The sequence below is a fragment of the Sus scrofa genome, chromosome 2 (assembly GCF_000003025.6).
Source record: "Sus scrofa isolate TJ Tabasco breed Duroc chromosome 2, Sscrofa11.1, whole genome shotgun sequence".
Lineage (NCBI taxonomy): Eukaryota > Metazoa > Chordata > Mammalia > Artiodactyla > Suidae > Sus > Sus scrofa.
Window position 1 is genome coordinate 81,276,823 of NC_010444.4, and position 10,941 is coordinate 81,287,763.

A 10,941-nucleotide genomic window follows, 5' to 3' on the forward strand; every position below is an offset into this window, starting at 1 on the left:
TCTAGGCCTGACTCCGCCCCTTTGGCCGGCCGCTGCTGCGGACTCCCGCTTCAGACCCACCTGAGACACCTGCTGAGGGCGCCGCAAGCCGCAAGCTGGAAAGAGCCTCAATTCCTCCCACCTCAGTTCCTCCCATATCGCAGAGTTCGGTACCAGGGCCACCCCAATCCCCGGCTTTGCTGTCAATGCCCAACCCTGGAGAGGAGTAACCACTGCTCTCCTGAGCGAGTGGAGGATGGTAAAGGATGGCTATGTTGACGGTGTTTTTAGCACACATGCAGGATGTTTTATTACAGTGGAGTCGAATCACAAGCGCTTCTCATTGGACGAAATTCAGTTCTACTTCTTCTGGTTCAAACTCAGAAGTGATGACACCTGGGTCCTGTGAAGACTACACCTGTTGTTCCCCGCTGCTTCGGTTTTGCCAAGGGCATACACTGCATCTCCTGGGTCAAACCCCTTTGGTGGTTGACACCCACCCCCATTCCGCGTCTAACCCCTCTCCTCTGTACCAGCTTAGGCCCTACTCAGGCTGCTTGGTACCCAAGTTTTTCACAGGAGCCCTCTCAAGGCAGGACTGGAACAGATCAAGGTTTGGGGAAATCTTAATTTCAGAGCCCTCAAAATAATTTATTTTGTTTAAAAGTATTTATTTAGAATAGGTACAGAAAGGGGCTTAAGCTCCATCACCTTTCAGTTAATCCATGTCTAGTAGAAGGCCTGACCACCACGGCCTCCTCTCCTGGGTCAGGCCTTCATCCACCCCCACCCCCCATAAACTAGGAACCCATACTCAGCTGGCTGCTGGAAGGTGTGGGACACAGGGTGGGCTCCAAGGCTGCAAATCTCATGGAAGCAACCATGAAAGTTTTGAAAAAGCAGAATGATCACTCAAGAGACTCCCGTCCCTGAGCACTAGCTCTCAGGGTGTCAGTGAGCTCCCTCCCCCAAAATGGAAGAGTCTGGCCCTCAGGCCACCTGGCCTGCTTCCCCCAGGTAGGGGCACCAAGGAAGCTCTGGATCCTAGGATTTGCTCCTGTTATCTTTCCACCTGCAGATGAGCCCCCCACCCCGTGACTCACTTCACCCCAGTTTACCCAACCCACCCCCAGGGTTGAAACAAGGCCACCTTTGTGCTGCCCTGGCCCTCAGGTTGCCCCTACCCACCCGAGCTGCCCCTAGGCCTGGGCCCCAACTCACATTAAAGAATGTTCATATACACTCCAAGATAGGTGAAAACCATGCCGTCTGCCCTCAGCCCAGCACCCCCCCCCCACACACACACAGCAGTGGAAAGCTCAGGGGCAGCCAAATGGGCAGTGGTGCCAGGGTCCCCTCACACCACAAATTTGTTCTTGGCTAGGGAGTTACTCTTGGTGGCCGTGTCTGCGTGAGCCTGGTACCCAATGACGGTCTTTGTGGAGAGGCCCAGGCGCTCTTTGTAGACACGCCTGGGAGGCAAGTAGAAGAGGAGATGAGACAGGCAGTCATTAATGGGTCCTGGAAATAACCTGGGACCCTGGGTCCTTGGCCCGATGTCCCTCCTCTAGTTCCAGCCACAATCACGCCTGTTGTGTGTGTCTTACCCACGTGGAAACCCAAAATGTGACTAATGCGAGACAGAAAAGGTCTGTTCAGTAACAGTTTGAAATCCAGATTCCACACCCTTTATAAAAGCGGGGAAGAAGGAAGGGGGAGACAGCCTGGAGAGTTCCAGAAGTCTCTCCTGCTGGCCAAGTCATGCCCCTCCCTCGGTTCCACCTTCTCCCCTTGAAGAGACCCAGCCCCCAGCCTGTGCCAGAGGTGCCCCTCACCCAATGTGCAGCACGCCCTCCTGGTTCTCTGCCTCCCTCGTCCACACAGCAATTTTGTCCCTCTTGGTTCGGATGTTGATGACAGCCCCACACACGTCTTGGCTGTGCTCCTCAAAGCTCTCCCCAATCAGACACAGCAGCTGGGGCCACAAAAGGAGGAGGATGAGAACTCCGGGTGGCCACAGAGCCTGCCCCCGCCATCCCTGAGACCATGGCCACCCCCACCACCCCCGCCACCCTCCACCCCAGCCCCCCCGCAACTCACTGTCTCCAGCCACAGGTGGTCCAGCTCGCTGTGGCGCTGCTGCTTGGCGAGGCTGACTAGCCAGCGGCCACCCCGCTTATTCCTGCTGTCTTCCCACATGGGCTCAATGCCGTCCTGGGAGGCCAGATGGCAAATCAACCACCTCCCTTCATTCAAAAGGAAGCGAGAGCCCGGCCACCTCCGAGGGTCCTGCTTGGGCCCCTCAACAGGCCTCCTCGTGCCAACTTGTCTCTGCCTCTATCCCTTCTGTACTAGCAGGTTCCACCACCAGCCATTCAGCCCCCCAAACTCTCCTGTGAGTTCCCATGGGCCCCCGAGCCTCAATATCTGTTGCCTCATGGATCCTCTCACAGGTGTGTTTGTCTCCTTTACTGAACCAAGTTCCTTGAGATGAGAGTTCAGATAGGAGGTTTCTTAAGGAAGCATCTGGGGCCACCCCAGCGTGGCCTAAGGGCAGCCTTTCCCGGTTCAGCAGAACACAAGTCACAGAGGGAAATCTTTAAACACTGATATTAGGGCTCCACAGCACAGCACCTCCAGGGAGGGACCTGGACACTGATGAGTGTCCTCAGGCCATTCTTTGTGTGTGTGTGTGTGTGCCTTTTTGCCATTTATTGGGCCGCTCCTGCAGCATATGGAGGTTTCCAGGCTAGGGGTCTAATTCAGAGCTGTAGCCACTGGCCTACACCAGAGCCACAGCAACACAGGATCCGAGCCGCGTCTGCAACCTACACCACAGCTCATGGCAACGCCGGATGCTTTAACCCACCGAGCAAGGGCAGGGATCAAACCTGCAACCTCATGGTTCCTAGTCGGATTCGTTAACCACTGCACCAGACGGTAACTCCTCCTCGGACCATTCTGATGCTTGTCTCTAGTTAAGGAGCCAGGCCAGAAATGTAGGCCCCCTCTTCCCCCTCCCCTGTCCTTCGAGGTGCAGCTGAGGTCTGATGCTCTGCCCAAGCTTCTGTGCAGCCATCCTTGTCTCTGAGAGAGGCTGTGCCCCATCCCCAAACCCCTGGGAAGAATCAGCTCCCCTGGGCCGGAGGGGAAGGAAAGCAGAGCTTACCTTGAACAGGGCGTAGTCGCAGCCGCAAGAGAGCTTACTGGCCAGCTGGATGTTACTGTACATCCTGGAGAGAGGCCCCCAGCCCAGGCTGAAAGTCCAGGCTTTTTATGGCCTGATTCCAACTGGTCTCAGACCCCACCGCTTTCTATCCACCTTCCAGCCTCCAAGCCCTTTGCGTGTACTGGTAGCCCCTGCCAGGAATTCCATCCCCACTTACCTAGACCCTCAAATCCCACCTTCTCACCCATTCCTGGGATTTATGGAGCCCCTTTTAGACCCCCTCACTGGATCATCACAGACACAAGCTTTGTGGCTGAGACGAGCTCAGAGAGGGGAAGGAGCTTGCCCAGGGTCACAAAGCATGAAGCCGTGGATTCAGGGCCAAGTCCTTGCTTCTCCTACCTCGCAGGCTCTCTCCCTGAGCCCCAAGAAGACTTTGCAGGGCTGTGACCAACCCCCACCCCACCTCTACCCACTCCAGGCAGAACCTGCCAAGCCCCAGTCCTCAGCAGATGCTGCAAGTTTCCAGGAAGAGCTGGGGAATTTGTGTAGGAAGCAACTTCCTGGAGCGATAGGGTCTGAGAAGGATTCCCCCCCCCCTGACCCTGGCCTCCTCAGCGAGGGACACTCACGCCCAGAAGTCCTCCACGGTGTCAAACTTGGTGACCAGCTGCAAGTTGTCCTGCCAGGCCCGGCTGTGGTCATTCTTGAAGAACCACAAAGCCCACCTGGAGTGGAGAGACATGGGCAGGAGGAAGCAGGGCCCACCCCTGCCTGCCCCCCCCCCGACCCCCAGCAGCAGCTAGGGTGGCAGAGAAGTCCTGCCCCTTCAAGGAAGATGGGGCACAGATTCCCCCTCCCCACCCCACCCCCACCACCCAAGGCAACTAGAGTTATCCTGAAGAGCCAGGGAGGAGTTAGGGCTTTTAACCAAGAATTTCAACTGAATTAAGGCTGGAAGGGCCACCTGGGCCCAAGTCTTAGGCCCACTCTGGCCTTTCCCAGATGAGGAACTGTGGCCAAGGCCAAGAGCAGGGCCTGTCTACCTGTTCAGAAGTGGGTGCAACTCCAGCTTGCTCTTCGCGGGGCCCGGATTCCAGGCCTTCCTCCTCAGGGACAGCAGAGCCCTGGGAGAGCACGGAGCCTCCTCGCCCCCCCAGGCCCCTGCTGCCACCTCCTTGTCCTCTTTCTCTTTCTCCTCCTTTTCGTTCTGCCCCTTTCGGACGTCACCCTCAGCGTCTCTGACCTGACCAAAGAAAAGAGTCAGGCTGGGCGGTGGGCCCCAGCCCTCGCTGCCCAAGGAGGCAGGCAGGTGGACTTACAGGGCCGGCGGTAGCCATGCTGCATCCGACAGGTCCCCCAGCTGCTGGCCTTTAACCCCCATCACCCGCCCCCCATCACCTGGGCAGGGCACTGGGAGGAGCCAATATGGGAGGAGTTCAGAGGGGAAAGGGTTTACACTGTTACTTCTATTAGCAAGCATTTAGTGAGCACCTTCTGCATGTAGGCTGCAGGCACAGCTATGGTCAGGCAGACCTTGCTCCCTACTCGCAAGGTGCTGGCCATAGGGGAGCTGAGACACAAAGGGAAGGATCGATATTAGGGAGTCTGCTTTTTCTGCTTTTAGTGAAACCACATCCCACCATGAGGGGACTTTGAATTTATTTATTTTTAACTTTCTTTTTCTTTTTTCTTTGCTCTTTTCTAGGGCCACACCCATGGCATATGGAGGTTCCCAGGGTAGGGGTCTAATCGGAGCTGTAGCCACCAGCCTGCGCCACAGCCACTGCAACGCAGGATCTGAGCCCCATCTCCGACCTACACCACAGCTCATGGCAACACCAGATCCTTAACCCACTGAGCGAGGCTGGGGATCAAACCCACAACCTCATGGTTCCTAGTTGGATTCATTAACCACTGAGCCATGACAGGATCTCCTGGACTTTGAATTTAAAATGGACTGTCCCAGAGATGGTAGAAGCAGTGACTCTGATGGAGCGGGTGCCATAGCCAGTCAGGGACCTCACACACACATCGTGATGTGTCCTTTTTGGCCCTGCTGTTGTTCACCTCCTTGATTTTGCCACGAGTGTCATCTGACACACACCTGTATCTGGTCTATGGCAGCATCTAAGAGTTTTTAATGTAATTACTTAAAAACAAGGAGATTGAGAGTTCCCGTTGTGGCCCACCAGATTAAGAACCTGACTAGTATCCATGAGGATGTGGGTTTGATCCCTGGCCTCTTTCACTGGGTTAAGGATCCAGCCAGCGATTGTAGCTCTGATTCAACCCCTAGGCAGCCCTACGAAAAAATAAAATAATAAAATAAAATAAAATAAAACCAGGGAGATCGTATATTAAAAATCCACATATTTGGTTGCTCTTGAAATTTTAGAAAGTCCTGGCAACACTGGGGCCTCCACCTCACAATCTGCTGCAGCTGAGGCTGCCTTTTGGAAGCACAAATGAGGTTGCACACACCACACCGGACCATTGCACACTCGCTTCCTACCTCCTGGGCATTGATAGCCAAGGGCAGTGAGCAGTCACACAGCCTGGGTTCACGACTTCCCTGTCCTGGCCTCGACTAAGTACTTGAACTTCGCTGGGTCGCAGTTTCCCTGTCTGGAATATGGGAACATTAACTATCTCCAACTCAGAAGCTTACTGTATTAAGTAACAGAAAACATATCAAGCCCCCAGAACAAGGCCTGGCTCAGCGGTTAATAGCAGTCAGCTGAGGGCTTCCCCAGGGTGGGGGAGGGAGTGGGGAGGTGGAGGAGGGAGGAAAAGTTCTGAGCTCTGGATACCCTTTCCCTGCCTTCTGCACGGCACCCTTTTCTGCAGGGGCTGAAACCTCCCTAAGCTTCTTAATGTTTCTCACCCTCCCCTCAGCCACTTTTAAGATCCCAGCCCTGTAAGGGATCCCTTCCCCTCCCCTACACCCAGGGGAGCCCATGACCACCCAGAGGCTGACAGTTAATATCTGTTCAACCCGAATCCCTAAGCTCCAGGGTGTGCCAGAAGCAGATGAGTGGCCCCTGTGGTGTGGTCCATCAGGGGAGCCAGACATCAGGTTGTCTCACCAAGACCTGTGTCATCACAAATGCAGGCCTCTGAAAAGAAAGGAATTGGCAGAGTGGGGAAGTTGAAGTCAGTGACCTAAACCAAGGCCTTAGAGCAGCAGTTCTCAAGTACATGGATCAGAATCACCTGCTTGTTAAACACACACAGCTGGGCTCTGCCTCCAAACTTCTGATGTCTTAGCATCAGACTTGGGCCTGAGAATTGGCATTTCTAACGAGTTCCCTGATGGTGCTGGCCAGAGACCCCATTTCCAGAACCACCCACTGACTCAGAAGCAGCTCACGGAAGAGGGGACATTTGAGTGAGCATTAACTCGGTGGGTGGAGGTGGTGCCTCTGGGAATGGGAATTGCATGTGCAAAGGCTCTGGGGCCAAGGGACCATGGGGTACTGGAGGAAGAGAAGAAAGACTACCACGGCTGATGCCCAAGGCGGGAAGGATGGCAAATCTTGATCTTAGGAGAGCGGAGACCCATTAGTTCATTTGTTAAGTAACTGTCTGTGGCTTCCTTCTGGAATGGTAAGTTCTAGGAGAGCAAGGACTCCCTGAGTCATGTTTCTGCTGAATCTCCAGTGCCTAGAACAGTACCTGGCACACAGTAGGCACTCAGGAAAAGCCACTTGAAAAGAATAGGTGCCAGTGACCCGTTACATGACTTCTCCTCTCTGGGTGACCCTTCTCTCATCTGTAAAGTGGGACTGAAAATACTTGCTTTAAAGGACTGCTTTTAGGGCTGAATGTTACCATGGACATAGTGCCTGCCACACAGTAGGTGTTCAATCAGAATCACCCACCCCCTCTTTGTTCTTAGCTCCCCAGCCTGCCTGCCCATCTTCCTCCTCGCCCTGAGGCCTGGATGGCAGGAATGGTGATAAATCCCCTTAGTTTCCTGGCCACTGCTCTCTCCAGTTTCTCCTCCTCTCTGGGCTTCTCCTCAGTCTTTCCCCTGCTCCTTGGCCCTTGACCACTCAGGAAGGTTGCAGTGAATCAGGATTCTGTCCTGGACCCTCTCTTCTTTTCACCCTCCTTGTCCCTCTGGGCAATTGCAGCATCCCCATGGTTCCAGCCACCATCTCTATGCACATGACTCCAAATCCATTGGTGTACTGGGCTGGTTTAGACCAGTTCTTGAGAATAATTATTAAAGTTTCAGACATTTTGTGATCCAGATGTTAAAGCCATTATTAAAAGTTAAATGGTGTAAATTTATGGTTATGTAAATTATGTTTAAAACAAAGATAATAAATACTCAAAACATAACTTCCTAATGATTTTTACTACTCTCTAGGCTCTTAAGATGATTTTTATCTAATTTATCTGTATGTTGAAAATGCTGGAGTGCTCCACGTGTCTCTCTCCAATTCTCTGCTCAGAGACATTGCGGTGACAGCTTGCAATCCACCACAGTGAGAGAATTTACACCACAGGTATGGGCAAACTCTACAGATAAGGTGCTTCCCTGCTTGGAAAGCCAGGTGTTAAAGATTTCCCAGTACGCCATGGCCCAAATCTGTACCCACAGCCAGCCTGGAGTGACTCCCTGAGTTCTAGACTCAGATACCCAACTCTCTCCTGGACCCCACATCCAGCTTGTCAGTCAGACACTGCACATTCATTGAGCTCCAGGCAAGTTCACCATCACCCCCAGAGCTGCCCTGTCCCCTCAATGCCTATTTCCTTTTGTGTCAGGATCACTCACCCCATTGTCCAAGCCGGAAACCTGGGAATCTTCCTGGACTTGTCCTGCTCCCTCTTTCCAACATCTGATAAGTTACCTCCTAAACGATGCTCCAAGCCTGTTCCAAGGCTTCCCTAGTTCTGGCTTCATCATTCCTCCTGTGGATTCTGCCCCAGTCTTCTTGCTGCTTTCGTTGCTTCTCTCCCCTCCAACTCACCTCCATTTGGCTCCATAAAATGCAATTCACCTTCAGGTCCGTCTTATGCTTAAAATCCCTCAGTGACTTCCCAATTCCTACAATAGAAGGTACAGATGCCCTTTGTATGGTCTTCTTTCTCTCTTCCTCCTCTCTCCTTCCTAATGCTCTCCTTCCTACTGCTCAGTCCTTCTTCATATAACATTGGGAGAAATCTTAGCTGAGTCACAAAAATCACTTTGGGTTAATTTAAACAGATAAGGAGTTTACTAGCCAATAGTGAGCAGCTCAGAAACTCTCCTGGAAGGCCAGAGTCCCCTTGGAGATCACACAGCCTGGAATGATGCCCCAAATCACATTATCAAATGGGCCCAGGAAGACTCCCTGGATACCATGGCTCAACACAGACGGCACAACTTGCTCTGTAGGTGCCAGATGCTCCCAGAAGCCCCTCCTTCCCTGCATCTTCCTGGCACTAGGTTCTGGTTTCAAGTCTGGGGCTGAGATGTCTGGGGGTGAAGTCACACATCTTGGCTGTAAGGAAAGCTGGGAAAAGCATTGTCAGCTCCTGGCAGGGGAGATGGGCTATGCTTCATAAGGAAGGAGGAAGTATTGGAGTTCCCATCATGGCGCAGTGGAAACGAATCGGACTAGGAACCATGAGGTTGCAGGTTTGATCCCTGGCCTCTCTCAGTGGGTTAAGGATCCGGTGTTGCTGTGAGCTGTGGTGTAGGTCGCAGATGCAGCTCAGATCTGATGTTGCCGTGGCTGTGGTGTAGGCCGGCAGCTATAGTTCCGATTAGACCCCTAGCCTGGGAGCCTCCATATGCTGCAAGTGCGGTGCTAAAAAAAAAGCAAAAAGTTAAAAAAAAAAAAAAAAAAAGGAAGGAGGCAGTTTCAATGCTGAGAGTTCAACAATAATGACAGCTGTCCCCATGCTAGCTTTTAACATGATACAAGTAAAATACTATTCGAGGTAATCAAAACAGCACTGAGAAGGAAAGCGATGAAATGTACAAGCTTCTCTCCTTGGATTTTCTCAGGCCCATTTGCCAGGGGCAACCACTGTTAACAGCTTTGAGGGGAAGTCCATGCAGATGGCTTTTTGTATATCTAGATGTAAACATTTGTATACAAGCTTCCGTATATAATTGTGTGTGTATGTATTTTCCTTGTATCAAAATTGACTGGCTCCGCACATTACCATTTGACATCTTGCTTCTTTCACAACACACTGTGTCTTGCCACGCTCCCATATCAGTATACGTGGGTCTAACTCATCCTTTCTCATGGCAGCACAGCATCACACTGGTGGATGAACCACAATTAACCAGCCAGTCCTCTACAGACAGACATTTAGATTATCATCAGTAATTTTTTTCTTTTTAGGGCCACACCCTCAGCATATAGAATTTCCCAAGCTAAGGGTCCAATTGGAGCTGCAGCTGCCCAAAGACATCGCAGCCACAGCAACACCAGATCTGAGCCACATCTGCAACCTACAGCTCCAGCTTGTGGCAACGCCTGATCCTTAACCCACTGAGTGAGGCCAGGGATCAAACCTGCATCCTCATGGATACCAGTCAGGTTCTTAATCCACTGAGCCACAATGGGAACTCCTAGTTTCAGTTTTTTGCTACCATAAGTCATGCTGCAGTGAACATCCTTGCACAAATGTCTTTGCGTGCTTGTGTGAGTGGAGATCCGAAGGATGAAATTCCTGGAAGGGAAAGTGCTGGCTCAAAAAGAGCATGTACTTATGTCCTTGGAAAACATTGCCAAATTGCCTTCCAAAGAGTATGTGCCAGTTTGTAGCTCTACCAGCGACATGTGAACAGTTTCCTCCCCCTACCCCCCAAGGCTCTGCCTAGGTTCCTAGCTACCTCCTCACCTCATCATCTGTCACTTACACACCCTGCATTTCCAGCCACAGTGCCTTTGCCCATGCTATGTCATAACCCAAAATTCCCTCCCTCCGTTGTCTGCCAGATGAAATCCTACAAGGCCCAGCTCAGATGTCTCCTTTTCTGTACGGACTTCCCTGACTCCACTGAGCTGTCAGAATCCACTTCCTCTGGGACCCCACAGCTTCTTGGGCATCATTCTGTCATATATCAACTAAGAGCCTCTGTGTGCCTGACGTTCTATGGCCATTTGGACAATCCAGACCATAGCCACTCACAAAAAGGGTCTTGTCCACCTCCTTCTCTCTCCGTCCCAACTCTTCAGCTGCACTGCCTTTTATCTGTTCCCAAGCCAGTCCTGCCTCAGGGCCTTTGCACTTGCAGTTCCCTCTCTATGGAACTTGCCCACAAGCATCCTGGCCTTGGCGCCCCTCTGGGGTGTCTGCTCCCATTGGCCTCCTCACAGAGGCCTTCCTTGAGCAGATATAACACTGGTACATCTCCATTTTCTCATCTTCATGACACTTCTCACAAGCTGAAATAACCTTGTTTGGTTTAAGCGTTGACACATTTATTTTCTGCCCTGTGTCTCATCTGGGCACAGACACAAACTCACCACTGTAAAAGCCCTGAGAGAGAGGGACCTTGTTTTCCTTTTCCACTGTCTCCAGCTTCCAACCTGCCTGGCACCTAAGTGCACAATAAAAGTTCGTTAAATGAACAGTCCATATTTTACCAAAGAGGAAACTGACATTCAGAAAGGAGAGTTGAGTAACCCAAGGTCCTATGGCTAATAAAAAGCATAGCTGAGATCCAAACCCATCTGAACCCTAAAACCAACTGCAGTATTTCTTCCGCACTCTTACCACACCACACTGTCACCCCCACCAGACTAGGATCTGGGGACAGGATGTGAGCCTGACGC

The 10,941-nt window shown here is 52.1% G+C and overlaps 1 protein-coding gene across 4 annotated transcripts; it reads right to left on the minus strand.

The window, feature by feature from the left end:
* On the minus strand, positions 264-4,846 carry EIF4E1B (eukaryotic translation initiation factor 4E family member 1B). Of its 4 annotated transcripts, none has more exons than XM_021084422.1 (7): positions 4,643-4,846; positions 4,195-4,394; positions 3,781-3,876; positions 3,149-3,212; positions 2,080-2,193; positions 1,815-1,954; positions 264-382 (listed from the first exon to the last, which is right to left on the minus strand). In XM_021084422.1, the coding sequence occupies exons 1-7, from the start codon at positions 4,712-4,714 to the stop codon at positions 340-342; spliced, it is 729 nt and encodes a 242-aa protein (XP_020940081.1). In that variant the 5' UTR covers positions 4,715-4,846; the 3' UTR covers positions 264-339. The 4 variants fall into 4 exon arrangements, with proteins under 4 accessions (XP_020940081.1, XP_020940082.1, XP_020940080.1 ...); XM_021084423.1 differs by lacking the exon at positions 4,643-4,846 and adding an exon at positions 4,471-4,573; XM_021084421.1 differs by lacking the exon at positions 264-382 and adding an exon at positions 634-1,451 and having other exon boundaries at positions 4,643-4,840.